The sequence below is a fragment of the Falco naumanni genome, chromosome 4 (assembly GCF_017639655.2).
Source record: "Falco naumanni isolate bFalNau1 chromosome 4, bFalNau1.pat, whole genome shotgun sequence".
NCBI lineage: Eukaryota > Metazoa > Chordata > Aves > Falconiformes > Falconidae > Falco > Falco naumanni.
This window is the reverse complement of record NC_054057.1, coordinates 72732708-72759967: the sequence shown is the minus strand read 5'-3', so window position 1 is coordinate 72759967 and position 27260 is coordinate 72732708. Positions and strand designations below refer to the sequence as shown.

Here is a 27260-nt window from a genome sequence, read left to right as displayed (position 1 = left end):
ACTGATGTAGTAATGGATATCCTAAAGGCATCAAACTAAAGCAACAAACTTACTACAGTAATGCTTTTTTCAATGTGTTTTCTCTCTCAAAGAAGTTGCTAGATGCCACTAATAATCTGTGAAGTTAACAACATAGCATCTTCATAACAGAAGAACTTATGCAAATGCTTAACTTCACTGTTAATAGTTTAACTAAATAGGTGTGCATATCTTTGTAGACCATTCTTTAAGAATGGAATGGATTTAGTTGTGGTACCTCAATCTGAAGCATCTTAAGGCCTATATTATACACCTTTTTTTTTTTTTTTTTTTTAAACATATGGCTAAAACATAGTGCATAGCAAACAGGACTGAGGAGGTGAAGCATGCTTGGAAACTGCTTCTCCCATGGGAATCCAACTGTTCCGTGGAACTGCACTGACAAGGTGTTGTTGCTTCTGCTTGCCACACACAGTACCATTACCTTTAGTAATTTCTATGTTATGCTCTTGAAATAAAACTTATAATACAGATGGTGACCCTAGAATGTCTTACAGACTTGCAAGTACTTGAGAAGAAGGTGTTAAGTGTTTTTCCCCAGGAAAAGAGAGAGGAGTTCTACCCTCCCCCAGAGTATTGTTGGATCTATAGTTCGCAGAGGCAAGATCATCCAAATACAGAAATCAGTGAGCTAATTGATATTGTCTAGCAATGAGGTACTAGGTCAGTTAACATGATCTAGATATTTCAGGGAAAGCAGAATATTTCTTTTTTTTTTCCCCTCCTATGATTTGCCACATTTTTCTCTTGAATACAGACTCTTGAAAGCAAGAACAGGGTGTGGTTGGTTTGTGATTTTGGGGTTTGTTTTGTTTTTTTCACCTTTCCAGAGCAATAAAAGTAATCAAAATGATCTTCAATTGCACTGACAACCTGCTTGTTTTGTAGTCAAGACAGTGCCGTGTACATCTGGGTGTGTGGGAAGAATTGCTGACAGGTGGAGCAACTTTTTCGCTATTTAACTGCAGAAGTCCTGTCATGGAATTTAGGCACCAATTCTTAACCTCATTATATTATGTTATATATCTATGGGTCTCTGTACTATTTCTTCCTATTGTGAGATGTTCTTAGAACTGATTATAGGTGGTTAAGGTATCTTTTTTTCCCACTGGTATATTATAATACTGTATTACAACATATATCTGACTACACTTCACTGGTGGTCACGGGAGAAACTTTCAGCTTTTTGAAATTTGTACAGTAAACACTGAGAAATAATGTCAAGATTGTAAACAATATTATAATAGTATTTTTCAATTAGATGGAAAAAGGAATATAATTTAAAGTTATGAACATGGCATTTCTCAGTTGAGCCAGATGTGGGCATGTAAGCAAGCTAGCATGTAAACCATACCTTTGGTTCACTATATGCATTCAGCAATGATGATTGCTCTCAATGTACTGAGAGTGGACTAGACTGCTTATTAATGTGCCATTCAAGAGTGCTCATTAAGGGAGAAAAGTCGAAACTTCAGGCACCTAGGACTAGGCTTAAGATCTTTCCAGCTCCATTAGAATGCAGAATTTTTTATTGCACATAAAATTCGTTTAGTTCTTGTTGGATGTGACAGAATGCTAACAGTTTGTTCAGGAAAGCATGGACTGCTTTTGGGAAGATGTAATCTGTACTATCCCGGTGAAAGCTGAAGGTTTTCTAGCTTAGTAAGAGCTGACTGCCAAAGCGAAGTAGGAAGGGGAATTTCTAGCATGTCTGGCAAAGAACTGCTCAAGTATTCCTCATTGCCTCTAAACAACAGAGAAAAAATAGGTTTTGAAACTTGGTTATTGGGCACTACAAGGAGTAAAATGCAGGGTAAATGGACTGCAGTAATTTTCTTTATTTTTAGAAAATAATTCCAGACATCAGAGAGACTTTATATAACCTGTTAATGAAGAGTAGTTCTTTTCCTGTTCTCTGGGCCCCAGGCATTTCACACTTCTGAAGCTGGAAAATGACATGTGCAACAAGAATGTATGAAATTTTTAAGTTGGTTTTTTTTTTTCTACCAGATAACTGATGAATTTATTTTCTTCTCAGAAGGAAGAGATTATGGATACATTTCTCATATAATCAGTTCAGAGCTGTTATAAAATCCAAAAGTGACTCTTATCTTCCTTCCCCACTTTCCCCAACCCACTATGAAATGCCAGATTTGTTTGTCTTCTCATGGAGACGGATATTTAGGTAAGGATAGCAAGACTATATCAAATGCAGAACAACTCACTCCTTGGTTTATTTCATGTTTCAGTCAATCTATTTTCCATTATAATGTTCTGGATTTCCACCCCACCCCCCTCCACCCTTATTTTGCTTATGCTTTTGACTTACTTTGAAAAAAACATTTTTTCCCTCTTTTTCATAAGTTTTATTTTATTTTTCCTAAAGACAGATTGTGGCAACACTGTTCTCTCTAAATAAAAAAGAAAACATCTGGTAAGGTGCAAGGCAAGACGAAACCAGCAGTGCATGTCTGTTTCCAGTGTTGCAAGATCTCGCTTGGTTTTTCAGAAGAGTTGGTACATGAACTAAGCATACAGTTATCTCCCCAATAACTGTAACATAAAATAAAAAATCACAAGTAAAACTAAATTTGTGGTATAGTATAGATTCAGTACCTTTCCATCATGGCTTGCATATTTAAAACAAGACTTGACTTAAGGAAAATTTATTGCTGTTGAATAACTATAAAATACTAAGAGGAAATAAAATCAATGTTGGCCCGGATCTTAGAATACAAACCACATGCATGCACACTATAAACCATGGTACAATACTGCTTACTTGGTAGATTCAGCTCTAGGAATCAAGCATAACTGAGAACAACTATAGAAAATACGTAGGATATCAAAAAATCCTGTTTAATAGATGCCTGAAAACTGTTTTCATAAGATCAAAGTATTTTTTACTCTCTTCAGGTAAAAGGATTTCTCACTATTGATATATATTCCACCTGGACAGATGAAAGATGATTGGTTGGTTTTTTTCTTCTTTGCAGTGATCTTGCTCACAAGTCTGCAGGCTGCTAAATGTACACATATGAATTAGTGTTTCAGGAATTGAGTGATAGGATTTGGGAAAGAAAAAAAAAAAAAAAAGCCATCTCCAGGACTCATTTTAAGTCTGGCTTTATTTACTAAAGAATGCTGTATAGTCATTTTAATTAAGTACTGAACCTTACTAAATGCAAAACTAGTGCATAAACTGAGCACAAAGTATGCTTCTCTTGTCAGTCTACATCTGTAACCTGTCATACTTTTTCACGGTTGTGAAGGTTAGGTTTTAGAAGGAGGTTTCAGTTTTTTTGCTAGATGCCTTTATTTTCATCAAGAACCAGACAGAGGGACAGTAAGAGCTGAGACTGAGGAAAGTGGTTAAAACAAAAACAGGATAAAACCTATCCTCAATTTTATGGAAAATTCTGATGTTTTAATACAGATTTTTGCCTTTATTTGGAATTAAAGTGAGGTTTTTATAACCCTTTAAAAATGAACAGAGATTTATCTTGTGGTTGCTCTAGAGCCACAGATTCTCTGACACTTGAGGTCTCCAGCTGTAACATGGTCCATTGGCAGTGGTGCTTGGCAGCTGATGGTTCTTGGAGCCTTGGTCAGATGCCTGGATTGCTCCCAAGAAACCTACTGTTGGTAACTGAAGGACGGGGGAGTGGGCTTACAGAAAGCTCTCAGGCCATTGTTAAGTTGAACACTGTAGAACTTTCTGTTGTCGTTCATCTGGCAAATCTAATGAACAAATGTCATGGATTCAAACAGTGGTTTGGGTTGGAAGGGACCTTCAAGATCACCCAGTCCCAGCCCCCTGCAATGGGCAGGGACACCTCCCACCCGCCCAGGTGGCTCCCAGCCCCGTCCAGCCTGGCCTTGGACATACTGGGGATGGGGCACCCACAGCTGCTCTGGGCAGCCTGGGCCAGCGCCTCAGCACCCTCATAGTTGGAAGAATTTCTTGCTAATATCCAATCTCAGTCTACCCTCTTTCAGTTTAAAACCATTCCCCCTTGCCCTGGCACCACAGGCCCTACTAAAAGGTCTGTCCCCATCTTTCTTGTAAGCCCCCTTTATGCACTGGCAGGTGCTGTAAGGTCTCCCAGGAGCCTTCTCTTCTCCAGGCTGAACCAACCCAACTCTCAGCCTGTCTGCACAGGAGAGCTGCTCCAGCCTCTGACCATCTTCGTGGCCTCCTCTGGACTCACTCCAACAGGTCCATGTCCTCCTTATGCCTTTATCACCTTGTTCATAACTAGTGCTAGGTATGCACCAATACCTTTTCAGTTGCTTTTCTGGTCCATTAAGATTTTTACTGTCTGCAGCCCTTTGTGTGTTTCGACCAAAGCTCTTGTTGTATGTCACCTGGTTTCAGCTTTTGTCTGTACTGGTTGGTGTTAGGAAACAGCATGTTGTTTCTCTCTGTTCTCCACTTGCTAGTTGCTTCTAGGTTTTCAGGACTATCCCATGGTTTTCCTAAATTCAGAATGGTCTTCAGAAATTCAGAGACCTTTATGGCATGCAGCAGATGCAAGGCAAAGGCTGTATTTTAACTGGAGGTGCTTGGTGGTTCCCACAAGGTTTGCTTCTTTATGCAATAATGGGTGTTAGATACTATAAATTCCATGCTTTGGACTTGTTTGTCCATGATGGACATTACAGTTATAACTGAGCACAGGTAAGAATTTTTAAGCAATAGTATCTATTACTGATGGAAATGAACTATTATTTTTAATTGTGTGTGTCTGTTAGATAAAAAGTCCTAATCCCTTCGAAGTAATGAGAGACAAGCCTGTCACAGAATATACGTAACAGAGGTGTAAAAGGCTGGAATTGAAGTCTCTAGGCACAATTAGAAATCAAACCAAGGGCTATGGTATCTTGAAAACCTAGACGAGTAACCTCATGCAGAGAAGCGTTCCCTGCCCTTTCAATTGCTGCTTATCCTGTCTCAGTAAGTGGAAGAGAGGTTTTACTCAAGAAGCCGATCTTACTGTTTCAGGTAATTAGCAGACTAAAATGGCTTTTACATCATAAAACTAAAAATCATTTAATCTCAAACTAATCCCAGGCTTGAAGATTTGCTAAACCTTTAGATTTACCAAGACTAAAAATGAGTGAGTTCGGATCTTGAGTTCACCAGACTAGATGGTGGTGGTTCAGATTTAACCACACAGAACATCACAACACTTCCTGCTGTCTTAAATTCTCTTGTTCTTGTTTCCCCACAAGGGCCACCTACATCAGAGGAACTCCACATTATTTCTGTGTGATGCTTTTTTACTACTATTTAAGTGAAAGTAGTTGGTTAGGGTGGTAGCAGACTGTCTAAAAAGGGAGTGGGTTTGACTTTGAACAGCTTTACTCAACACCTCGTTGGTAATATGCATCGTCTTGCAGTTCTTGAAGTTACTTCAGGGCTTTGCTTTTACTTTGCTTCTTGATGGTGTATGTAAACAGCATTTCTGGATTTAAAAAGGAGGGGGAAAAGGAAATAATGTGCAAGCCAAAACGACTTGGAGTAGTTTTGCATAGTTACCTCATTGCAAAATTTAAGTTCTATAAAATCTGTTCATGTATAAAAGCAGAAAAGAGTTGTCACAAACATTGGAAATTTAGTGAATGAAAAATAGTTAAATGACAACTTGCTTGAGGCTACAACTATAAGGTATTGAATACACAGGCTTTACCACCACACTGCGGGCATTACTCATTAGTAGAAGAGGTTGAAAAGCACCTTTGGATTTGTGCATCCTAATTATTATATTAATTATGTATATTATTATGTGATTTTGAAATTAGTTATTAATACAGTCATTAGATTTATACTGTGCTGCAATAAAAATATTTAGATATATAGATAGGTAGGAGAGATACTTTCCTCTTTCCCTCCAACTCCCGTGTGTGTGTATATATATATATATATATATATAAAAGAAAACTTGTAGATGGAAGGATGTCCTTGATGACTTTCAATCTGGGTTAAATATATGGCAGAATAGTGAAGATAGGTATAGCTATATGAAGAAGAAAAGAGCTTATATTTAGTGTAAAAAAAAATACGATATTTGGATCTTTCATGTCTATATAGTGAAAGATTTCTATCTGTCTTCTAAACTGACAGGGTTTCAGGTCACAGTTTACTTCACCTCGGTGTAGCTCATCACCACATTTTCCAGAGATGTTGGGAGCAGCAGTTCCATGCATAAGGATTGTATGCAATGTGTCGCTAAAATTATTTCAGCAGGTATAGATAGAATAGAATTTTGAAGCTACAATTTCAAGCTTGTTATCATGGAGGTCATTGACGAACATGACATTTAGTTTGCAAAATGTGCGTGGGTGTGCATGCCTCTGCGAGCACATACACAAGTTTAAATGTTTCCTTCTACTTTTCTATTTTTAGGACAGCAAGGCTGTTGCTGTGGACTCATTAAGAGGTGAAAGAAAATGTTTAACTTTGTCAGGTGCACCTGATTTTTGCCAATGATTGTTCATTTTCTTAACAGAAAAGCAAAGACCATTTTAAGTGACACTTACTTGTTCAAGGTAACCTTACCACTTCTGAGTGAGAAGAATGTACTGCCCTAATGGATGCTCTTATATGACAATCCCTAAATGTCTTTTGTTATTAAGTGTCAAGGTTTCTTTAGGAAAGCTTTAGAAATTCTTCGGAGAAACGTTTCATTGCAGCAAGCTGTAGCACTGCCACTAAAAATATATTGCTAATTAAAGTTTATTGACAGTCTTTGTAATGTGTTCTTCGAACAAGTAAAAGCGCTGGGTACTTATCGAATGCAAGGCACTGCATCTTCCATAGCTAGTTAAGCTGTTAAGGAGAGGAGATTAAGGTACTGTGCCCTTCATTTCCCTGTGTAGTTACTGGATTTGAGTATTCTCCAGAATAAAACACTTTCAGGATACCAGTGCTGCAAAGACTCGAAGAAACTTTGGGTTTGTCCCTCGCTTTTTCACATGCTAGTCATGGACAATTTGGGAGCCAAGTTAAATACTTTCAAGGCCTTAAAGGTACATCTCCCTGGGAAGGAAAATAATTTTTACTCTTCAGAAAGCAATTCCTTCAAGGGACAGTTCCTAAGTTGAGCAAGGGTGTTCAGAGTTACTTTAGCTGTGTGTGCATACAAATACAGAATTTTCAGCTCCTACCAGAATTTTCTGCTCCTACCCACCTGATGTGGGACACTTCTCATCAGTAACAGACTTGCACACATTTAACCATACCAGCTATGGCACAACAGTAGCGTTTTGGAATACTAGCACCCATGTTTCAAACTTGCCAAGCTACAAGGTCCATGCCAGTGGAAAGGGAAGCTCCTGAAGCATTGCTCTCCTCCACTGCCAGGAGGGGATTCCTGGTTTAATAAATAATAGTTGAGCCCAACGCATACTGCAGATCTAGGGTTCCTCTGAAGCACTGCAATAGCTATGCTATATAATGCCATACTTTCGTTCCCCCGACAGAGGGCCAGAATGGCAACACAGGGCTTAATGACACAGAGTAAGTGATGCAGGCTTTACCAGGCTGCTGTTTCACCAGCGGAGCAGGTACACAATGATCACAAATTGCAGATCAGGTCTTGGAGGTAGAAATGTAGGACTGCTAGAAAGATCTATAATCTGAAGCGGGGTTGTGAATGTGTATTCTCCCACTGAGAAGAAACCTGGCAAACCAAAATTTGAATCTCTCTCTGGTTAGTGGCATCATCTGAGACTGAATATAGCTAGTGTTATTATGAGGTAATTAATGCTCACTTTGTTCTCATGTATGGGTGCATTTTATTCTCAATACTGCTGTGTTTGGCACTGCCATTATCTTGGATTTTTTTCTTTTATATGAATATTAAGAGATAATCAACTGTTAATTGATAACTCTCTCAAAAATGCAGACAATAGGCAGTAAGAAATATGAATGATTTTGCTTACATTACTCTTTTAAATCATAGAATACTTTGGGTTAGGAGGCACCTTTAAAGGTCATCTAGTTCAAATTGAAATCCATGCTTTCTTCCTGACATCACGACAGCTGAAAAAATGTTGCAAATGATGACATAATGATCTATAGGTGCAAGCAGGAGAAGCGTTTGCACTGTCTTGCCACACCTCTGGAGTGCTCTGAACCACAGTGAACCTGTGATCATTTTCTAAGTGCAAGGAACTGGAGTTATTCTTCAGATGGTTGCCAGAAGACTTTTACCCTTCTTTACATCTCTAAATATAAAATTACTTGTTTCAGTAGAGTTCCTCTGCAATTCTGCTGCTGTAAGCAAGAACAAAGTACTGCCTTCGGTATGTAAGATTTACAGTACAATTAAAAAAAAATATTTTTTTTGCATGTTATACTACTATGAACAGCTTAGAGAAATGATTTTTTTTTGCCTCTGAGAGCCAAATGTTCTGCCTGCTTGTACAGCCTACAGTTTCACTGAGTAACAATATCTGAACTGAAAAAAAAAAAAAAGTAAAAAATTTGCTTATGTTTGGTCTTACAGAACATTAAATAGCCACCTGCAGTTTCTTCTCACTCCAGCTTCTTGCGCTTTCAGAAGCGGTCAGGTGAACGGCATCGCACAGGACGGGTGTTGGTCTGGATGCAAAGCGCAGGTTGGGCTCATGCTGTAAGAGCAAGAACAGCCCCACTGGTGGGTGTGCACATGTTTTCTCTCTGGGACTAACTCGTTCCTTCAAAAACAAAGAAACACGCTTCTGATTTTGGGTACATTTGCTGTGTCACATGTAGGGTGTGAAGTTCTCTCTCAGATTCTCATGAAGGCATAATTCCTTCATGTCGCTGCTATGCTTTAGGAAAAGAGTATCACCTGAGGCATCCACAGTTTTAGCAATTAGTGCAGTAAAGGCAACCTCTGCTTTGCTCAAAATATTTGCTATTAAAAAAAAAAAAAGTGTGGCAAAGGGTACAATGGTTGTGTTTGGCTTTGTGATTTTGTGTGTGTGCAAGCATAGAACTTACCTTTGCATTTCCTGTGGAAAACAGAAAGGGTTCATTTCAAAGACATTAATGACATTTAGGTGCCTGCTTGCTGTTGAAAATGTGTGGATGCTAATGATTTATTTGCACCTTGCATTTATGTCCTTGCAATTCTCTCCCAAAAGCTAAAGAGAAGTAGCAGACATATGTGTTTCATAAATAATGAATTTATCCACAAAAATATCAACCTTTATTGTTTAGGTGGAGTGATACATGAAACCAGATGATTTTTCATTAATTTACTTCATGGTGTTCACCTCTTTTTGCAATCAAATTTTACTGACAATGAATATCTGTATAAAGTACGTGTAATTGTGTAGGCATGGTTTATTTATTGGTAACAAGGTTTGCAGACAAATCCTGCGCATGCCAGAAGAGTTCTTGCCTGTTTTAGAAACAAAACCTAAATAAAAGAAGAAAACTCCCCAAACCAAAAAAACAATAGCTTGACCAACCACCTAAATTAAACTGTAGTAGGATATTATTAATTAGCCCTCAGTTAAAAACATATAATTTAAATAGTTTTTAATGTTCAAAAATTTAGGGATTTCCTATTTTACCTACAGATAACTAAAATAGGCTCTCCAGATAATTTTACTAATGATTGATATATTAGGTTTGTACTGCAGAATGACATTTTAGTATGTTTTGGATCACTTCACATAAATAAATTATTTTATATATTATATACACACACACACACACCCTTTATTCTTTTTAGCACTCTGAAGAGTAATACTTTTTTTCTGGAAAAGGAGTAACTGTGAGGACGGGGACAAATCAAAGTTTGGATATCAGTTCATTGGCTTCTTGCTGACCTGGCAGTATCTTGTTTCTCAGACCATTTCCTTCTGTAACAGCCTCTTCAGCCAATAATGTGGATCTGCCAGATAAAAGCTGTATTTTGTTTTTTGTTGTTTTTTTTTTTTTTTAATTTGTCAAGCTTAGGTGACTGAATGAACTTCTTTTTATCAGCACACAAGCACAGCAAGTAGCCCTCTAGATGTTTACTGATAACAGAGAGGCAATGTCTATAGTAGCAATTTAGTAACATAACTGGCTTTGGTAATTGTCTGAAAATCCATGCCTGTCTCCAGTGATATCCTTATTGTCAGTCTTGTGTTCTCTGCTCTTCCTTGAGGTGTCTGAATTGCTATCGGCAGTGTCACTGGCACCTGAACAGGCTAACGCTACTTTTTTGTTCAAAATATAAGAAACTATTCTGTGTAAAATGGAATTTTTCTATAAAAACAGTCTTAATTTTATGTTCTTGGCCTATAGTTTTTAGTCATTGTCTTTGTCAATTATCTTTAATTCAAAATATCTACTATCATATTTTTTGCTACCTTTATGTTTAAGTTAATGCAGACCCTTAGATTTCAATTCAAAAGCTAGTAGCAGTAACACATACTCAGTTATTAATACCTCAATTTTCTTCATTCCATATTTATATTAGCTTCAGAGTTAATTGGTATTAATTACTATATTTTTGTTGTTGTTGTTTGGTATTTTGGGTTTTTTTATGGATAGAGATTTTAGGGAAGGAGGATTAAAATCCATTTTCCAGAAGTTACAAGATTTTGCAAGAGTAAATTCTTCTAATAGCAATATGCTTATGAAACAAAAATGATTTATGCTGCAGTAAATAGTGTAATATCTGTAATATGCCAAGCTTGGCCTGGTAGTGCTTGTGTTCTAAAATAACATATTTTTAATTCTATACTGGCTGTTGCTTTAACATCACACTATTTTTAATTACATTTTTCATAGTATCCATTTATTTTGTTTAGTACAGTGCCTTTGCCTTCCGATTATTCCTTATAATACTTACTGTGTTGTGCAGGGAAATTAAGTAAAATGCACTATAGCTAGTCTGTTATGTATAAAAGGAGTTTATATTTGAATACTAAGTACAGATAAAGTTTCTCATGGGATTGTTGCATGTACAATTTAATATGTGCAGAACATGCATGCAGAATGTAATTTTGAGACTTTACTGCAGAAGTGTTTTTGTAGAATGATACTTGCAAAAAATGTTTTCTTAGAGATCTTTTTCCTAGTTTATATTAAAATCTACTGCAAAGTTGTTTTCAGTAAAAATGTACCAGTGGCTTTATGTCCAAGGCTTAGTCAGTGTGGATGCAAATTAAACATAAACCAGTTCTTGTCTTCATGGCACTTTTCACAAGGGCATACCAGAGACCCATGGTTCCTAAACTTCCTGCGGAAAAACAGTGTGACTTATGTGATGGGATACGAGGTGGAACACAGGGAAAGCTGCGGGGCTGGCTGGCATCGTGCCACCTTGCAGGCCCTTTGCTTAAAGGGGTGTCAGAAAACGAAAAGCTTTCAGGCTGTGCAGCAGCACCACAAGTTTCCTTGGCTACATTTGGGGAGCCAAAGGCACATTCAGAGACATGGGGATCTGCGATCTGCGGCATGCTCTGGGCATGTAACTAAGGTTAATTAAAACAAAACAAAGCAAAAAAAACCCAAACCAAAACAAAAAAAACACCCCCCCCAAAACCCAACCAACCAACCAACCAAACAAAAACGACCAACACCAAACCACCAAACAAAATTAAGCAAAACCAACAAAACTGTATTTGAACAAGTAACAATGCTGGTCAAGCAGTATATACATTCTTGCTGAAAAATCATACCTTATGAAGGCAAGAACAGGTGAGAATTGGACTTTGGGCTTTCTAAATTGATTAAAGGAGCCTTTTAACACGAGAAAATAATTCCCTACATGCTGTTTTAATGTGTCAATATTTATACAGTGTTTCTATTTTATTTTTAGATATTTTCTACATTTTTGTCTCAATAAAGTTATCCTATTTTGAATCTTTTGCTATTTTGAGGATAAGAAGAAAAGGAGAGGGAGAAGTGCCTATAAAACCATAGATTATTTTTTATGGAAGATGAGATGGTCCCCATTTGCATTTACAGCTTTACAAGGATTGTAGCACTAGGCTCTTTTTCTTTTTTTGATGGAAATGCTTAATCTGAGCTCAATGGGCCATAATAATTGCCTGTTTCTTCCAGTAGAAATAAACCCACTTGTATGTGACACTTGAAACCTTAACTCTGCTTAGTATTACGCACAGAATTGTAGATAGTTCTTCACCCAAATATATTTATGACAGCAGTGCTAGTCGATATACAATACCAAGCCAAGGGCATTTGAGAATAAATCAGTCCCTCTAGCTACTGCTATAGCACAATAACGGATGGGTGTAATAAAACCAAGTGAAATTAAAATTCTGTGCATGCATGCACACATACCTAGCCAAGAGAAACCCGAAGCTCTCTGTTCTGGAAAAATTTGCATATGCATAGACATATACGCTCTGTACCCTTTGTATTAGTAACACTGTACACATAAAATCTATAGGTTTTCAGCACTCTTATCATCTCATTAGACTCTCTTCAACATTGGGGGCCTTTTGGGAGCCTTATGTAGAAAAAAAATGTAAGGAGCTTGTAGAAGAAGAGGAGGATGGTCCCAGTTACTCTTTGAGAAGAAATAATGTTGATTTTATTTTTCGAAGCCTCTTGATGATGCTGTAAGACACTACCAAAGACTCTGAAAACCCCACTTCCAGTTCAAATTGGCTTGTATGTTTATGCAGTTACTGGTATTTTTAATGAGTCTTCTGTATCTGAGCACCTCAGGCTCCACGCTGTGGCACTGTGAGCTCTTGGGATGGACACTGACTTCATTTGTGTTCGGGGTTTTCACATGAAGTATCAAGAAATATTTGATTAATACACAACATTATTTATACATCTCTATACAACCCCATACTCTCTCCACATATGTAATAACTTGAAGAATCATTTGTTCTGAATTCTGTTGGGCAATGAGATGAGGAAAACTAATGTTATAAAATGATGTAAAGGGGATTGACTGTTTTCATGTGGAATAACACCAGATAACAAAGCATAGTGTATGTTGTTGTGTAAGACACTGTTTTTGTGCAACATGGCAAGGAAAAACTCTAGGCATTTAATTTTTGAGATAAAACTTTCACAGTCAGTTGTGTCTCTAACGAGGGAAAATGCTGGTGGATAGATTTTCCAAACAGTATGAAATGGTATGGACTTTCATCTTGTGAAATGCAACTCCAATGTGGTGGAGTAATCTATGGCTTTATTTCAGCTGTTTAATCTATGGCTAAATATGAAGTACAAGACCTCAATCAGATGAATAAGCTGTTACTAATTGTGAAGTTACATTCTGGTAAAAGCACCGTTTTTGTGATCAATGCCAAATCTTTTGTGTTTGACTCGGATGCTGCACAGGTTATATGTAGGTACTGACTTTAAACTAGCCTTTCCTAATGCAAACAGGCATGCTGTTCCAATTCAGGTAATCATATTTGCATTGTCCTTTTTGAAGTAGAAGGAGAAAGACAGAAGTGTTGGAGGGCCTTTCCTGGAGCTGCTGTTGGAGTAGGTGTCTTAAGCTGCACAGAAAGTCATGGATAATTAATCTTGGTGTGACTGCTCACTGGGAATGGGACGGCTTTATAAACACTTTTTTTCTGAACACAGGCTAAGTCAATTCTCCACACGTGTTTGTTTATGATAAAATATCTAGGATATAAAAGACTTCAGATATTCACTGGTTATCTTTCAACCACTGGGAGTGTGCTTTATTTCAAATTACCTCAATCCTGAAAATAATTTGATTTTGTAAATGCAAAACAAATACTTGGGAATGTTGTACTGCAAAAAACCTTCCCCACCCCCACCCCACCCCCCTTAGATTTTAAGCAGACTCTCTTTGGTAAATAACCCTGTCACAATCGTATTGTTTGCTTTGCCCCGTCACCTCAACCCTTTCTTTAAAATGACAATTAAAAAAACATGGCAGCAAAGAATCCTCCCCAGGTGTACTGTTGGTATTCCTTAGCAACATCAGTAATATTCTTGCTCTCTCAATCTGTCCATTTTTTATTTCTAAAGAGCTAGGGCTTGCATGTCTTCATGAAGAGTGGATGACTGATAAATACATTTAAAACATCTTAAGTCTCCCACCTGCTATGGTTCTTTAAAGAATACAAAACACAATATATAAATAAAAAATATTTGTATTCATGAACTCACCAAAGAATGGCACCATCAGGTTGCACAGTATTTCCAAAGCATCTTTTTTTTTAAGTGGAGCCTGACAGCATGAGTGTCTTCGAAGACTGTTATCTTATAAAAAGACCAGTAGTCTTGAGCTATTGTTCAATTTCTTTAAATTTTTTTCCTTGATTAAATCCTTTAAATAGAATCAATATTTTAGGCATTCTTCCACTAAACTTAGTGTGTGAGAGCTTGACATAATGACACTCAACATATTGACCAGGTTCTTCAAGCAGTCTTGAACTAAAAGAGGGAAGTAGTTCATTGCATATAGTTCAATCCAGAGACATAACAAAGTTAATTTAGGTTTGAGAAGCAATGTATTTAAAATTGCAGGATATGCACAAGGGTTGCTTCTAGGGTCTTTTGATCATTAATTAAATATGTTATGGCTTTCAGGTTTTCTCATTTATCTGTACAGGTTTACATATTGTAAATGCATTATTTATGTTTTCCCTTAAGTGCTTAGTACTGCCAGGATGTTTCTCTTAAACTGACACAGATAGCAAAAAAGACAAAATGAGAGAGCAAATTTGGCACTGGCTAGCTGCGCAGAAAGCCATTTGTGCCCAAATGAGCCTTCCCCAGATGTACTGTAATAAACTTGAACTGATAAATAGAGGGATAGACAGATAGATGACATCATTGTTTAAACTATGAAAAATATTTTTTCATTAAGGTCAGGGGGGTTGGTTTGTTTTTGTTTGTTTTTTTTTTCTTTTTAATCTCATACTAATAGTACCTTATCGCTAAGCCTTGCTGCTCTTGTTCTGGCGAAGCTTCTGGTATGATGGGTGCTGAGGGAGCTATCTATGTGGGAGTTCACTTTGGGAGGGAGGCCATCACTGAAATGGATTTTGTTGTTAGAGCTGAAACATGAAGTTTGGAATCAACCATTTGATGAACTTTGAACAAAGGGAATTGCCTGCATTGCTGTGCCCTGCATATCTCCACTGTTGTCTTCCTCTATTTCTTGTAGTAAACACAGATGTTGTGGTGGATCAAATCTAAATATATTTTTAGGTACAGCTCTTGCATTCATATGAAAGCTGTTTGTTTTCAAATGGATGGTGCAGTTCTATTTGTTTTGATTCCAGTGTGGTACAGCAGTTGGGTGCGAAGAGGCAGTCACCCTCTCCTGACTCCGGCATCTTTGTTCTCATTTACGCTCTGCTTCTCTATTGTATTCTCCCACTGTTTATTAATACTTCTTTTCATTCTTAGGTAAAATTTCCTCTTCTGGTCTCTGTCATGTTAGATATTTCTCAACTTTATGTTTAAAATGACAGTAGTAGACAGTCTTGTAAATGGCTAATTAAAACACAAAGTGAATTATCTGCTTAAATAGTCAAGAGCTGTAACTCCCGCTCCACTCTACAGATATTTAATACACTTCGTTTGTTTTTACCAATTTTTCATTCTGCCATCCTAAAATTCTTCCCTTTCTGCCACCACCTTATGTTTCCAAATACCCCATGTTCTTGGGAACTTAGGTGTTTCTATTAATAGCATAGATAAAACCAGCTGCTCAGAGTCAGACCAGAGGTCTGTAAGTCTGAGATACCGTCTTTGTGGATGCCTATGGAAGAGGGGAGCAAAACAAGCTTCTCCAAAATTTTCTGCCAGCCTCCAGGAACTTTGTGTGGCAAAGGTTGTCTTTTTGCATTTAATAATCTTCTGTAAGTTTTTGATTGTGTGGTTTGGTTGTTGTTGTTGTTGTTGTTGTTGGGGTTTTTTTATTGTGTGTGTGTGGGTTTGGGTTGTTTGTTTTTTTTCTTGTTGTTGTTGGGGGTTTTTTATTGTGTGTGTGTGTGGTTTTGGGTTGTTTGTTTTTTTCTTCTTCTCTTTATCCAAACAACCTACCCCTTTATTTGCACATTGTATGAAGAGTCATCGTTTTACTTAGTTCGGTTTGCACTGGCCACCTTTTTTTTTTTCTTTTCTTTTTTTTTTTTTTTTAATTTGTTGCCATCTAATTGATTTTTTGGGGAGAGAGAAGCAGCAATCATTCCAGCTTTTCCATCTCAGTGTTATTCATAATTTCGTAGGCACCTGCTCCCAGACGTCTCTTTTCCAGGCTGGATGATTCTGGTGTTCCTACTTGTTCCTGTCTAGATATATTTCCTTATCTTTAACAACCTTCATCACCTTTCTGTCTGAAGGCAGAATGCCTGTAAATCAGCGCAGCTAATGTGAAGTCAGAGCCAAAAGTTTCATTCTGTGGGGGAGAGGACAACATCTTCTCTTGAAGGGTGATGTTAAAGTTACAATCCAAATATATTTTTCCGCTATGTAAAATTAGAAATAAAATAGTAAATATACATTTTTAGAAGGTCTTTCCAAAACCCTCTTCACAATCATCTGAAAAGTGTCTAAACTAATACTACAGAATAGTTTGCAGCTGCTGCAGAATAAACAAATTATCTTCATAGTTTACCTGAACATGCAGTCGGTGTGTCCAAGCCCTCCAGTGGGATATGGTGAATGAAATGGGAAGACTGGTTAATCTCTCCTTGTTTATGTATTTTAATCAGAGAGACCAAACTTGTGAGCCGTGTACGCCTGTGCCGTACAAAGGTGATGCAAACTGGAGGATAAACATGTTAGAGATGAGAGGGAAGGATCCTCTAATTCCGTATCCTGTGGCTGTAAAGCAAATGTAAATCTCATGTTGTTTTTTTCTTAAGTAACAATGTAATTTACAGTAGTATTTTGAGTAATTCTTATCTCCTGTTGATTTTCATGATGAACTTTTCTACATTTTTACATTTTTGTCTTCAGAAGAAGCTTGTAAAATTATTATTACTACTGAAGTATTACTAGTACTTAATACCTACAAAGATAACAAATCTACTATGTTCTGCAGGCCAGTTATTAAAAATATTCCTGCTGCAAAAGTCAGGCTCTCTAGGCGTCTGACTGGTGAAACAGAAAATCTGACAGGAGATGCAAAAGGCAGTTCAATAAAATTATGTTGAATTACATAGAAAGCAATCACAATATTGCTGCATTCTGAAATACATTGCATGTTCTATTATGTACTCTTTTTCCCCCCCCTTTGTTTTATTCAATTAATAACCATGTTATTCGTTCAGGTTTGTTGTTTTTTGTTTTTTGGTTGTTTTTTTTTTTTTAATGCCTAATTTGTACCCTGAGAAGTACTGGAATTAATGGTAGAGGCTTAACACTTCTTCTAGAAAAATAGCTGGTAAATCTAGAACACAAATTATAGAATGTAAGACTAACAGCCTTATCCAAAGAAACTGACCTGTGAAATACTATAAAGACAAAACATTCTGGATGTTGTTCAGTCTGCAAAGTGAAGCTCATGTGCTCTTAGTTTGGCAAATGATTTTCTTAAAGTCTTTGTGCTCCCATTTATCTATTTAAAAACGTAGTGATACCTGTCTCGTGTTATTACTGCTCAGGAAAATATCCACAACTGCATAAGGTAGTATTAATGTTGTTATGTATATGGAATATAACCTACTAACAAATACTGGGTAACCGTAGACAGTTAAGATTTAAAAATTGTTTGCTTTTGTGTATAAGATCATTGTCAAAAAACTATTCACACTTCAACTAGTCTTTTCTTGTGAAGGTTGAAGTTAAAATCTCTGGTGTGAAGGCTTACATAGAGAAAAAACTAAATAATAGAAAAAAAAATCAAAACAAAACCCCTCCAACCCCCCAACCCCCCCCCCCCCCCCCCCCCCCCCACACACAGCTAAAACTTGCACTAGGTGATCATTGTAGGTCCCTTCCAAATGGGAAGTATTTTATCTATTTATTTATTTTAATGTCTGTTTTATCTTTTTTAAACAATGTGAATAGGTTCACCTAGAGCAGATTCAGATCAAAACTCAACTCTTGAGACTTACACAAGGGCCCTTATAATGCAGAATTATATAACCTTAATTTATAAATGGTGTGAAGGCATGAACTGTGATAAAGGGAATCATTAGTCTGCAAGTGATAGTCACTTGAGCTGTACTTAATTTTACTCTTTAGGGGAAGATTGTAGATATAGACATATGCTGAATTCTTCAACCTTTTGTTCCCTGCTAGAGAACTTTAAGGAACATATCAGAAGAGCATTTGTGTCTGTTAGATTTGTAATTTTGTGCAGGAACTTTGTTGTAAAACTTCTGCTACATACATAGAAGGCTTAGCTTGTAACTTATTTGTTAGGACTCATTTTTTTGGGTTGAAAAATAGGCTGGCAGTGTTATTCTTCTGCATGTAACCTAAATTTGCCTGAGAAATTCCCCTTTTAATCATCACAACAGAGTAAAAGTATCTCATGCAAATGAGTTTTGGTTCATGTTTTAAGTTTTTGTAGGTGCAAAGTAGTGAAATGTGTACTCTGAATCTCTGAAAGTATCCTTAGAAAACACTGCATCACATTTGTCATGTGTTATGAATAGTGTTTGCATGTACATTAGTTACAGAAACGTCAGTTATTACTGTCAACACTAATGATACTAACAATACTAAATGTATCCTAAAAATATTTTGTTTTTAAAACAGATACCAACTAAACAAAAACAAACAAACAACAAAAACCCACAAACCAAACAACCAACAAACACCCCTCTCACCACAGGTTGGACAAATCAACATCTTTTATAGCTTTTAAAGTTCATTCAAGACCTTCTGGGGCAGGATTGCCTTAGAAACCAGTGAGCTAGAATGCAAAGTAGGATCTGGAGGTTTCGGTGCTGCCGTTCAGTTCTGTGAGCTCTTCCTGGAGGAGCACGTTTCATTGTGGCAGAGTGGTAACTTCACAAATTGTGCTGCCATTGACTGATGACTCGCGTCTGCTGTTACTTGGTAGCGATGTCTTGCTCAGAAGCCCGCTCTCACGCTCTGTTTCTCACAAACCTGGCAGAACATAAAGACAGCAGTATGGAAAAATATGCATTGGAAACAAGTCTTCTTCAGAGTAATTTTTATACCAGATCAGAACTGGACGTTGTCATAGGAATGAATTTGATCCATTCTTGAAGCTTCTAGATCTTTATTTCTAAGGTGTGCTGTGAATCTTATCATGGTATCATAGTAGTGGGATATTCAGAAATATAACATAGACGTGTGATAGAGCAGAAGAAGGGGAAAGCTTCTTCCTGGACTGAACTGCCAATGAGACCTTTAGAATCTCAAAAATGCTTCTGTATTTCATACTTGTGGTGGGTTCTGGTGTCAATTCCTGTTTGTAAATTTTTAAATTTAAAATAAGTGAAAAAAACCCAACTTTTTTGCAGAAATGATTTTGTCTAGGCCCATAGCACAGTATTGTGTTTAGACTCGTGGTGATTTTCCAGTATCTATCTGTGTAAGATACACAGACATTGCAGCTTTGTTGTGGCAAGAATGCTATACTTTCAAAGTTATATTGTTTTTTTTCTTCTTTCCTCTTGTAGAGTGCAAATCAACAGATGAGTTGTGAAAGAGAGCAACTAAGGGTAAGTGCAATGATATGCAAAATGTTCTGTTTCTTTAAAACAAGCAGAATCTAGTTTGTGCTAGCAACAGATGGATTACTTTATTTAAGAGGAACATGCTTAGCAATTTGTATTGCTTGTTTGTAAATATTGTACGTATCTCTATAAAAAAATTACAGTAGATAGAGGTTTTTACTCCCTTATTTAATGAGCTTTGGCAGTAAGTACCTCTTTACGGGACCTCTTCCGACACACAGCATGCTCTTCCTGTGCACCGTGTGAAGATTTAGTAGTGGTAAAGGTCACTGTTTCTCAATCTTTCTCCACTACCAGATTGTTTTAAACAAGAAGATACTGTCCTTCGGATTTTTTAATAGCATGTGTGCTTTCAGAAAGAAATCAGTGCTAAGAATGTGAGGGAACTGGCAGAAAGGGTCCAAATATTTTAGTGTGTATTGGTTGTGTGCAATCTGTAAACGTGATGGAATTCCTGAACCCAGGTTACTGACCTTTATTTTGTTTTCCCCTTTTCCTATGTTAAAGTGACAGTCTTTTAAACAGGTTTTAGTCCTTGCTCCCTTTAAATGCTACTTATGCTACGTATCTCTGTAGATGCTTTTTCGTAACAAGTATTTCCTTGTTCAACTGATTGATTCTAGTATTAGTTTGAAAAGGCATAAGAGTTTTCATTATTTATTTATTTCATATTCATTTAAAAAAAAAAAAAAAGCTTCTGGGTCATCCATGTGTTGCTTATTAGATAACATTTATGTATACTGCATGATGTGTATTTTCTTGAACTACCTTATAGTAATGGAGAGCAAGAGGCAAGCCAGAGGGGAAAAAATAAAAGTCTTTATGCAAACAAAAAAAAAATATTGGAAACAGAAAATGTGGCATTTTTTGTTTGCAGTTTACTAAGCATCACCAGTACCTGCATGACTTGCAAGAACAAAGAATGTACTCTAGCCTTAAAATAAGTTGTGCCGTGTTCTTAAACATTCAGCCATTCATTAGATTAACTTCATCAACATATCTAGATGCTTCAGGTGGTCTTCACCGTATTTGCAATGGGGTTTTTTGTAAACAAGTTTTGCAAGAATGATGCATCACATATTGTCCTTGATTCTTTTCTTGCCGACACGTGACAGCATTGCTATTATACGGAAGCTGGAGTGACAAAGCTTTGTTTTATCAGTAGTAATGTCTCAACAGAGCAGCTGTCAAAGTTAAAATATTGCAACAGTACCTGAAGGACAATCTTTTCAAAAGGTAGCAGTGCCATGAGAACAAAGAAAGTTTCATTTGGTTTTATTATTTTTATTAAGTTTTCTCCTTTGAATGAGGAAAAGCATTGTTTTGAAATATAATGGAAGGAGGCCCCCAGCTATTTCTTCAAGTTAATATGTGTTACTTTTGTAAGTAGTGGGTAAAATGTGATGCAGTAAAACTTTCATGTATCTTTCTGGTCTAGTATTAAATATTTTCATCTAATAATGAGCATAATGGTTATGATGCCTTTGTGTCATATCAAAAATGAGTTTTCATGACTACTTAGGAAAAAAACCAAACCATCTCTAGCCTACAAAGATTAGGTACATCTCCTTCCATACTGCTGTGATGTTCCTGTTGCATGAAATACAGTTATCTGTGTAAACTTTGCTCCTGGGGCCGGGGTGTGCTGAAAGTGCACGGAGCTGGGGCTTTTGCCTGTAGGACAAACCTGTAACCACCCAGAAGCCTCACGCAGACAGACGCCAAGCGTGGCAGAGCTCGTCCTTTCCCCTGCCTGGTCTTCAAATGCCCAAACGTTTACCAGTACCCAGGGTTTGTTTGTTTACAGCAACTCATCTGCTGTGACAAAAGGTCACAGTGAAATTTCAATATTTCATGTGGAGATGTTATGGTCCTAGTTCAGTGCTGGCACCTTTGGCTCTCCTTAGTCATGCTGCACACAGCCCCCTGCTGTCAGGTTCAGCGCTCTCAGGGTGTAACTTGACCATTCTGTCACTTTTTAATTGGCTTCCTAACTGAGCAGTGCTGTTAAAGAAATGTTTAATTGGCCAAGTTAGATGGTTCAGGCCTGCAAGATGTTCTGTTGGGGTTTCTGACCTACCGAGAACACATGGATGTGAGGCAACACATCTCTTCACAACAAAATATTGTTTCATCCCAACTGAACGAATTGAAATATAACAAGAGAACAGGATTAAAACAACAAAATGCTAACATCTGTTTGTGTTTGTTAAACTGAGTTAAAACTAGATTATTCTTAGATCAGCTCGTAATACAATACAAAAGACATATCATCTTCCACCTTCCTTGGTAAAGATGACAGGGTGTCTGCCAGTCTCCTTTTCAGATTCCCTACTTATTCCTTAGTCTGCAAGTCCTAAAGAAGTTCTAAAAGAAAGACACTTTAAGAAGGGCTCCTTTAAAGTGCAATATTGCAAATAAATAATTAGACATTGCGTGGCTATAGAAAGAAATATCCAAGTCTTCCTACAATAATTTATTCAGACATATCTCACCTCTTAACTGTTCTATTGGCTTTTAAATTCTAAATGCAAAGCAAAGACTCTCTGGAATAAAGCATTTAGAGTAATGAAACTCTTATTCATATTGAAGCCTCTGGCCATTATACATTATATTTACAATGAATGGCAATTCTAATAATTAAGAAAGCCTGTATATTTTAACCCTTTTCTGCTCAGGCTTTGCAAATAGCAGTGACCACAAGCTGGAAACTTATTTGCCTTGCCAACCTGGTACAATTCACAGCTAGACATTAATGTTTAGAACTGAATAATTTTAATGGGAATTCACAGAGAAAGCAAGGGAATTTGATCTCTAGCACAGCTGTTTGGGTGTGGCTTTTTTTCCCCATTAGAATATATAACATCAGCTGACTTCACTATATTTCCGTCTAATTACCAAACAAAAAGTACAAACCGTTAATGACATTTTTTAAGTTTCCCTTTCCATTGGAAATTATTTTCATTCTCATGTGCTACCTTGATTTTTTTTTCATATTTCTGTAATTTTTTTGCTATATGTCTTAATTTTAATCAAATTGCACTAAAATAACTTAGTGTGTCTTTAAAGGGAAATTAACTCATCAGTATTGCTCTCCACTTCATCCACAGACCGCTTTGTCAGTATTTCCTTTAAAGAAAATAATGATCCTGTTGAGGCCGCCTCCTCCTGTGTTCTGTTCTCCAATCCTGATTTATAAATCTCTTCTTGGACAGACACACCCTACCCTCATTTCTACTGCAACTTGCTGGTTTATGAGTCACTGTGTGGAGCTTAATGTAATTGTCCTTCTGATGCATTATAAATGACCTGCAAAAACAGAGAACTCGGAGCTTGCTCAAAATCGTATAAATACATTTTTCTTCTTGTATTTGGGTCTGGGAAAACAGACTTTGAAACATGAATGATGCAGGTTATTTAAGGCTGTGAAGAGAATCAGGATACTAGCTGTAGGTAGAATAAGCTGTAGCATACGTAAAACTATAAAAAGTGTAGTGACAGCTTCAGAAGGCTATCTGCTGCTTCCACCAAACCTACCTTACTGCTTTGACATTAACCTAGGATTTTATCTTTTTTTTTAATTTTTTTTTTTTTTATCATTGCCTAAGGATATTACTTAAACTTACAGGCCATTTTAAACCTTACTGAGCTTTACCAAACCTTCCTCTCAACTAAGAAATAATTATTTTGCATTATTAAGTCAAAGTAACTGTTTAAACTGAAGTTCTACACCTGTATTTCCATGCCTGAGCTTTGCTATATAAGCTGATGCTTTTGGTCCTTCCGCATCAGTGCTTGAGCTCTCCAAGGTGGGCACAGAGCACTTTCCAGCTGTGGTGTTAGGAGGGTTTATAAATGTTCCTGTGAATACCAATGAGGTCTAATGGTAAATGGTGTGATTAACTTCCTTGATCTGAAATTTTAAGTGACCTGGTTGTTGCTCTAATTAACAGCTTCTTTCACATGCACTTACTATCAAGATACATTATATGCAGCCCAAGTTCCTTCTCTGGTCTGAAGTATGGGAAAGGCAGGCTCTTACTCTCATCTTGTATTTAATATCAACTTACTTTTTTTTTTTTTTTTATAGTGCCCTGATTTCCAAGGTGACAAAAGGAAGTTTTGCATTCAATATCATTCTATTTGTCTTGTCTTTTATACAGTAAATGCAATAAGCTGTGACATGCAGCCAAAAATGTATTAAAGTTCTGCCAAGTGGAGGGAAAACAAAAGCAAATGCATTTATGTCCAGCATTATTTTTAAGCGACCACAATCCTGCAATGCTTAGTGTGTTTTGTGTCTTTGTTGAGTGCATTACTTCATCAAGTTGTAAGGTTTTCAGTCGTGTAGATGTTTGTGGTTTTTTGGAAACTTTTTAAAGAAAAAATTTGAAGCTCGTCGTTATGGTATTAGCTTTCTTTAGTGACCTAAGAATGATCAACTGCTAACTTTTGTGTACAATGTTCCTCTGATGCATAAGGAGGTAAATTGTGATTCAGTGGCAGGTGCTAATTTTTTAATCAGTTGGGGTGGAGGGGATAAAACAACTGGAGAGAGAACGAGAATCAGAGTGGAGCTGATTTGTGAAGTAATGTTATTTGTGAGCATGTTCTGAAATACTTTAGTATGGTGGTAGCATAGCAGAACTTATTTAGTGGCTGGCCAAAGATGCTGTGCTTTCAATCTCTACCTTTCCCCACTCTGTCTGGAGAAAAGGAAAGGTATCTAAGCTTGTTTTGAGAGTCAGTGGTGTCTTGTTACTAGAAAGCAACACAGTAATTCAAGCATTTCTGCAAAACGGGGCAGCTAGTTCTGGCCCTTAATACAAATTTCACTGTTTTTCTTTTCCTTCTGACAACGTCTCGGCATACATTTGCAAACAATGTGTGTATGTTTTGCCTGGAAGGGTGATCTGGAACTACCCAGTGTTATACATCCTTCTCAAAAAGGGAAACAGGTTAAAAGGGGAAAAGCTAAGCAGAGTTGTATCAATCTGATGTGTGTTTACTACTCATCCTTTTCTTAGGAATCCTTGTAGGTAAGTTATGCTGCATTTGACATGCTAGACAAGTGGCTTAAAGGGATCCTCCTTTAATTTCTGTAGTTATTCCTGCAGTGAGCTAGATGTGTCATCATCCATGTGGGTGTATGGTGAAAATACAGGTAGGTGAGATTAATAAGAAGGCACTGTATTTTTGATTCCTGGTCTATATTACACGTTGACATAGAACTAAATTAGTCTCACCGTCTTACAAACTACATTCCTGGTGGTTACCTAGAAAGTAATGCACAGCATAGTTTTGGGGAAAAAAATATCGGAACTAAAATCTAAAGAAGAATGAAAGGATTGTAAATACTCTGCCAAGCTTTTGGGGAGGGGAGTTGATTGCAGGGATGTCATTTCACTTAAATTTTCATCTAGCTAGAAACTAATGTGTCCAGTGGAAGGCAGCCGAAGAAATCTGATTTCAGCCCTGCTGTGGAAGTTCTGGTGTACTTCCAGAGCCCTCCTAAGCACAGTAGCTTTCTTAAGATAACACTGGGCTCCAACTTGTTGCTTGATAACCATGGTGATTATTTTAAAAAGTAACAATGGCTAGGCAGTGAAAATTGTTATGGTTCATGTTTAAAGTGGCATAGTCTCTTGCCACAAGGATGCTGTTATCCTCTTAAAATGTTACCTGCTAATAATATGCGCCTTTGACCTAGAGAAGAAGGAATGTTTGCAGGCACTACTTACCTTAGTACACAGTCATGGTGCCATCCACTTCAGGTTTCTTTACATTCTTTCAGGAATAGCAAAGAAGCCTTTAGGTATTTTCCTTGTCTCTGCTGCTGCTGGAATGCCATTCAGAAAACCTTCCATTCCTTTCTTGATGTTCTTTTGGCATATCTCTCTGGGAACAGTAGGCAGAGGATTTTCTGTTGTTCAAATGCCACTTTTTCACTAATTCAACTTTGATTTTTGCACAGCCAAGTATTTTCTCTATGTGGTGGTTGATAATTGCAAAAAAAACCTGCGGAGTTACAGTGATATCTGGTGAGGCTGAAGCAATCTTTTCAGCAAGTACCTGTCCGTTTGGCATGACAGATTCTGTCTAGAGCTGCAGCACTTCATGGAATTCAGCAGATACTCAATGTATATTTGAAGTCATGTTTGTGTACAGATAGCCAAGGATAGCTATTTTTTGGGTTGTGAGACCGTTCACTAAATGTAATCAAGGCTCTGGAAGGGGCAGACTTCTGAGGGGACAGAAGCATCATCAATACAGAGTACTGGATCCACACTGTATTTGGGAACAGCTTTTGCACTCACAACAGCAACTTCTGGCACAGCCTGGCAGCAATGGCTGCATACAGCTGCTTTTGCAGAGCGCTCCCTGTCATCAGTGGTGCTGTCCCAGAAGCAAAGCAGGTTTTTCTTGCATATTTTGTATTTGTTGAAAGGGAGCTCTTTTGTCATATGGCTTTTAGAATTTCTCTTTGATCATCTTGAAACCAGACTTTCAAGTGCACAGGTTTAACAGTGGTTGTACTGTCCTGACTTCTTATTTCAAACTGCTGTTGCTTAGTCAGTTTGCCTGGCAAAAACCATAGTCCTCTAATCTCACACCTAAATCAAGTAGAAAACACTGTCTAGTTTATAGGGTAAATCTGGGGGGTTGTGGGTTGGTCAGTCTGGTTTATTGCAGGTTTTTGTGGGTTTTTTTGTATTTGGTTGGTTTGGGGCTTTTGTTGTTTGTTTTTTTGGTTGGTTGGTTTTGGTTTTCCCCCCAGGCTCTTTCCACAAGGCCTTTCTTGGCCTTGGCTTGGGTTGGGGCTTGTGTGCTTTTGGCTGGGCAGTGCTATTGGCTTGTACTTTTTCTTTTTTTTTACTCTCTCTCCACCCCACCCCCCACCCCCCCATCCCTGGGTCAAGTGAAAAGCCTTGAAGTGAAGAAAAAGTTCTTCAGTTACAGGTCGATGGGCTGGAGTATGTACTCTGGTCTTTTTGCATAGTGGAATTTTATTCTCATTTACTTTTTTATCAAATTTTATCAAATGACTGAGCAACTAGATTTTTAAAGGGAACAAGACAGGCATCGAGAGTACTGTCATAATTGAAAAAAATAATTTACATCGACAATCCAGATGATGTAGTATTATAAAGAGTTATATCCATCGCATAACATGGACTCTTTGTCTTCAAATAATAACCTGTATTATTTGAAGTAGAGAGAATGAAGGAATATTGATCATAATATGGTCATCATGTTCTAGTATTGATGGTAGTGGTCTTTCTGTGTTCTGTAAAGTCTTTCTAAACCTTACTTGTTTAAACTGGTCATGTTGACTTGTCTATTAAATTATTTAATTATGCTTTTTTAAGTAGCTTCCATATTTTATTTTCAAAGCAGCAAACTTACAAGGAAGAATACGTTAATCCTAAAAGAAAAAAAAAATGCAGTTGCATGCATCAGTATCAATATGGATGTATAAAAACACAAAGGCATACATCAGTATTTTATATATATATATATAAAAATACAGTTTCAGGATCCACTCCTACAGACTTGTAGTTGACACGTGACAGAGCTTATACACCATACTG

The 27260-nt window shown here is 37.2% G+C and overlaps 1 protein-coding gene across 22 annotated transcripts in view; it reads left to right on the top strand.

Annotated features, from left to right (window-relative positions):
* The window catches only part of RBFOX1 (RNA binding fox-1 homolog 1), a 916301-nt gene that overhangs the window by 498589 nt on the left and 390452 nt on the right, over positions 1-27260 (top strand). For all 22 annotated transcript variants that reach the window (XM_040592408.1, XM_040592428.1, XM_040592416.1 and 19 more), the window contains one exon: positions 19612-19653. In XM_040592408.1, coding sequence (XP_040448342.1) covers positions 19612-19653 — 42 coding nt within the window. Of the gene's footprint in view, positions 1-19611; positions 19654-27260 lie in introns of those variants that run through there.